This window comes from Neopelma chrysocephalum, unplaced genomic scaffold (genome assembly GCF_003984885.1).
Source record: "Neopelma chrysocephalum unplaced genomic scaffold, ASM398488v2 Primary Assembly neopelma1_185598, whole genome shotgun sequence".
NCBI lineage: Eukaryota > Metazoa > Chordata > Aves > Passeriformes > Pipridae > Neopelma > Neopelma chrysocephalum.
In genome coordinates this window covers 1-1,777 of record NW_020938738.1, presented here as the reverse complement: position 1 = coordinate 1,777, position 1,777 = coordinate 1, and the positions used below count along the sequence as shown (strand labels likewise).

The 1,777-nt window shown below is 63.6% G+C and overlaps 1 protein-coding gene across 1 annotated transcript; it reads left to right on the top strand.

Moving 5' to 3' along the window:
• The first annotated feature begins 345 nt into the window (after nucleotides 1-345).
• Nucleotides 346-1,755, top strand: LOC113962864 (MAGUK p55 subfamily member 2-like). The gene is made up of 2 exons (XM_027673646.1): nucleotides 346-465; nucleotides 1,439-1,755. The coding sequence occupies exons 1-2, from the start codon at nucleotides 349-351 to the stop codon at nucleotides 1,724-1,726; spliced, it is 405 nt and encodes a 134-aa protein (XP_027529447.1). The 5' UTR covers nucleotides 346-348; the 3' UTR covers nucleotides 1,727-1,755.
• Nucleotides 1,756-1,777: the final 22 nt, after the last annotated feature.

Below are 1,777 nucleotides of genomic sequence, written 5' to 3'. Positions count from 1 at the left end.
CCCCAACTGTATCAAGCTCCCCCTCTCTCCTCCCCAATTGCATTGCCCTCCGGGAGGCGTTTTACTTTGGGGGGGGCACATCCGTTTGTCCCTCCTGCTGGACGAGGAAGGGGGATTTCCCTGCTCCCATAGGACCCTCGCACGGTGCCCACAATGGGGAGGGGCCCTGGGGCGAGCGGGACAGGAATGGGGGGTGGGCGAACGAGCATCCCCGGCTGCACTTGACTTTTACCCACGTTGCCGCTCTCTCCCTCCTCTCCGTGTCCCCCCGTGTGTGTCCCCCGTGTCCCCACCGTGTCCCCGTGGATGTCCCCCCTCCGTACGTCCCCCGTCTGCCCCCCCCCAGCCATGCAGCAGGTCCTGGACAACCTGATGGGGCTCCCGGGGTCCCCGGGGGTGGCCGACCTTGACCTCATCTTCCTGCGGGGCATCATGGAGAGCCCCATCGTCCGCTCCCTGGCCAAGGTACCGCGGCACGGGGGGCACCGTGCCCCGCCCCGGGACCCCCAGACTGTGTGGGGGGTGATCCACATGTGTGTGCATGCGTGTGTCGGTATGTCCATGCATGCAAGCGTGTGTGCATGCAGGGGTGTGTGCTGGTACGTGTGTGTGTGCATGTGGGGAGGTATCTGTGCATACTTGCACATATGTGTGTACACATGCACATGTATGAGTGCTTGTACATGTGTGCGGATGGATGCTTGCACATGTGTGCGTGCATGCAGGGAGGGGTCTGTGCATGTTTGCACACACATGTGTACACTTCCACATGTATGTGTGCTTGCAAATGCATGTGGATGGATGCTTGCACGTGTGTGTGCATGCATGTGTGTGCACTTGCACGTGTGTGCATGCATGGATCTGTGCTTGCACATGTGTGTGCATATGTAGGTGTGTGCTCATATGTGTGTGCGTACACCTCCACAGGTATGTGTGCTTGTACGTGCATGCGGGTGGGCACTTGCACAGGTGTCCCTAATCCATCCTTCCCCCAAGGAATCCCTAATCCCCTCTGTCCCAGGAATCCCTAACCCCTCCCAGGGATCCCTAACACCCTGTCCCCTCCCGGGGGCTCCTGTCTCCCTGGGGGGTCCCTAACACCCCCCCCCCCCCCCCGACCCCTGGGGGACTGTATTCCCTCCGGGGGTCCCTAAACCTCCTGTGCCCTCCAAGGGTCCTTAATCCTCCCTGCTCCTGGGGGTCCCTAACACCCTGTCCTCCCGTAGAAGACCCTGTCCCCTCTCGGGGGTCTCTAAACCTCCCCCCCGGTGTTCCATAAGCTCCTGAGACCCTGGGGGTCCCTAATCCCCCAAGCCTCTGGGGCTCCCTAACCCTTCCGAGACTTCCCAACCTCCCTGATCCCCTGGGGGTCTCTAACCCCCTGGGCGTTCCCTAACCCCCCTACCCCCTCCGGGGGTCTCCCCGTGGTGCCCCCCAGGCGCACGAGCGGCTGGAGGAGCGGAAGCTGGAGGCGGTTCGCGGGGACAACCTGGCGCTGGTACAGGAGATCCTGCGGGACATCGGGCGGCTGGCGCGGCCCGACGGGCAGGGGGCGGCGGCCGAGCTGGCCCGGATCCTGCGGGAACCGCACTTCCAGGTGCGGGGGGCACGCGCGGGACACGTGTGGGACACTTCTGTGCTGGGGGGTGTGGGACAAGTGTGTGCTGGGGGTGTGACACAGGTGGGATCCCCCTCCTGTGCTAGATCCCCCTCCTGTCCTGTGTGACACGTGTGTGTGCTGGGGAGCGTGTGACAAATGTGTGTGCTGGGGAGCGTG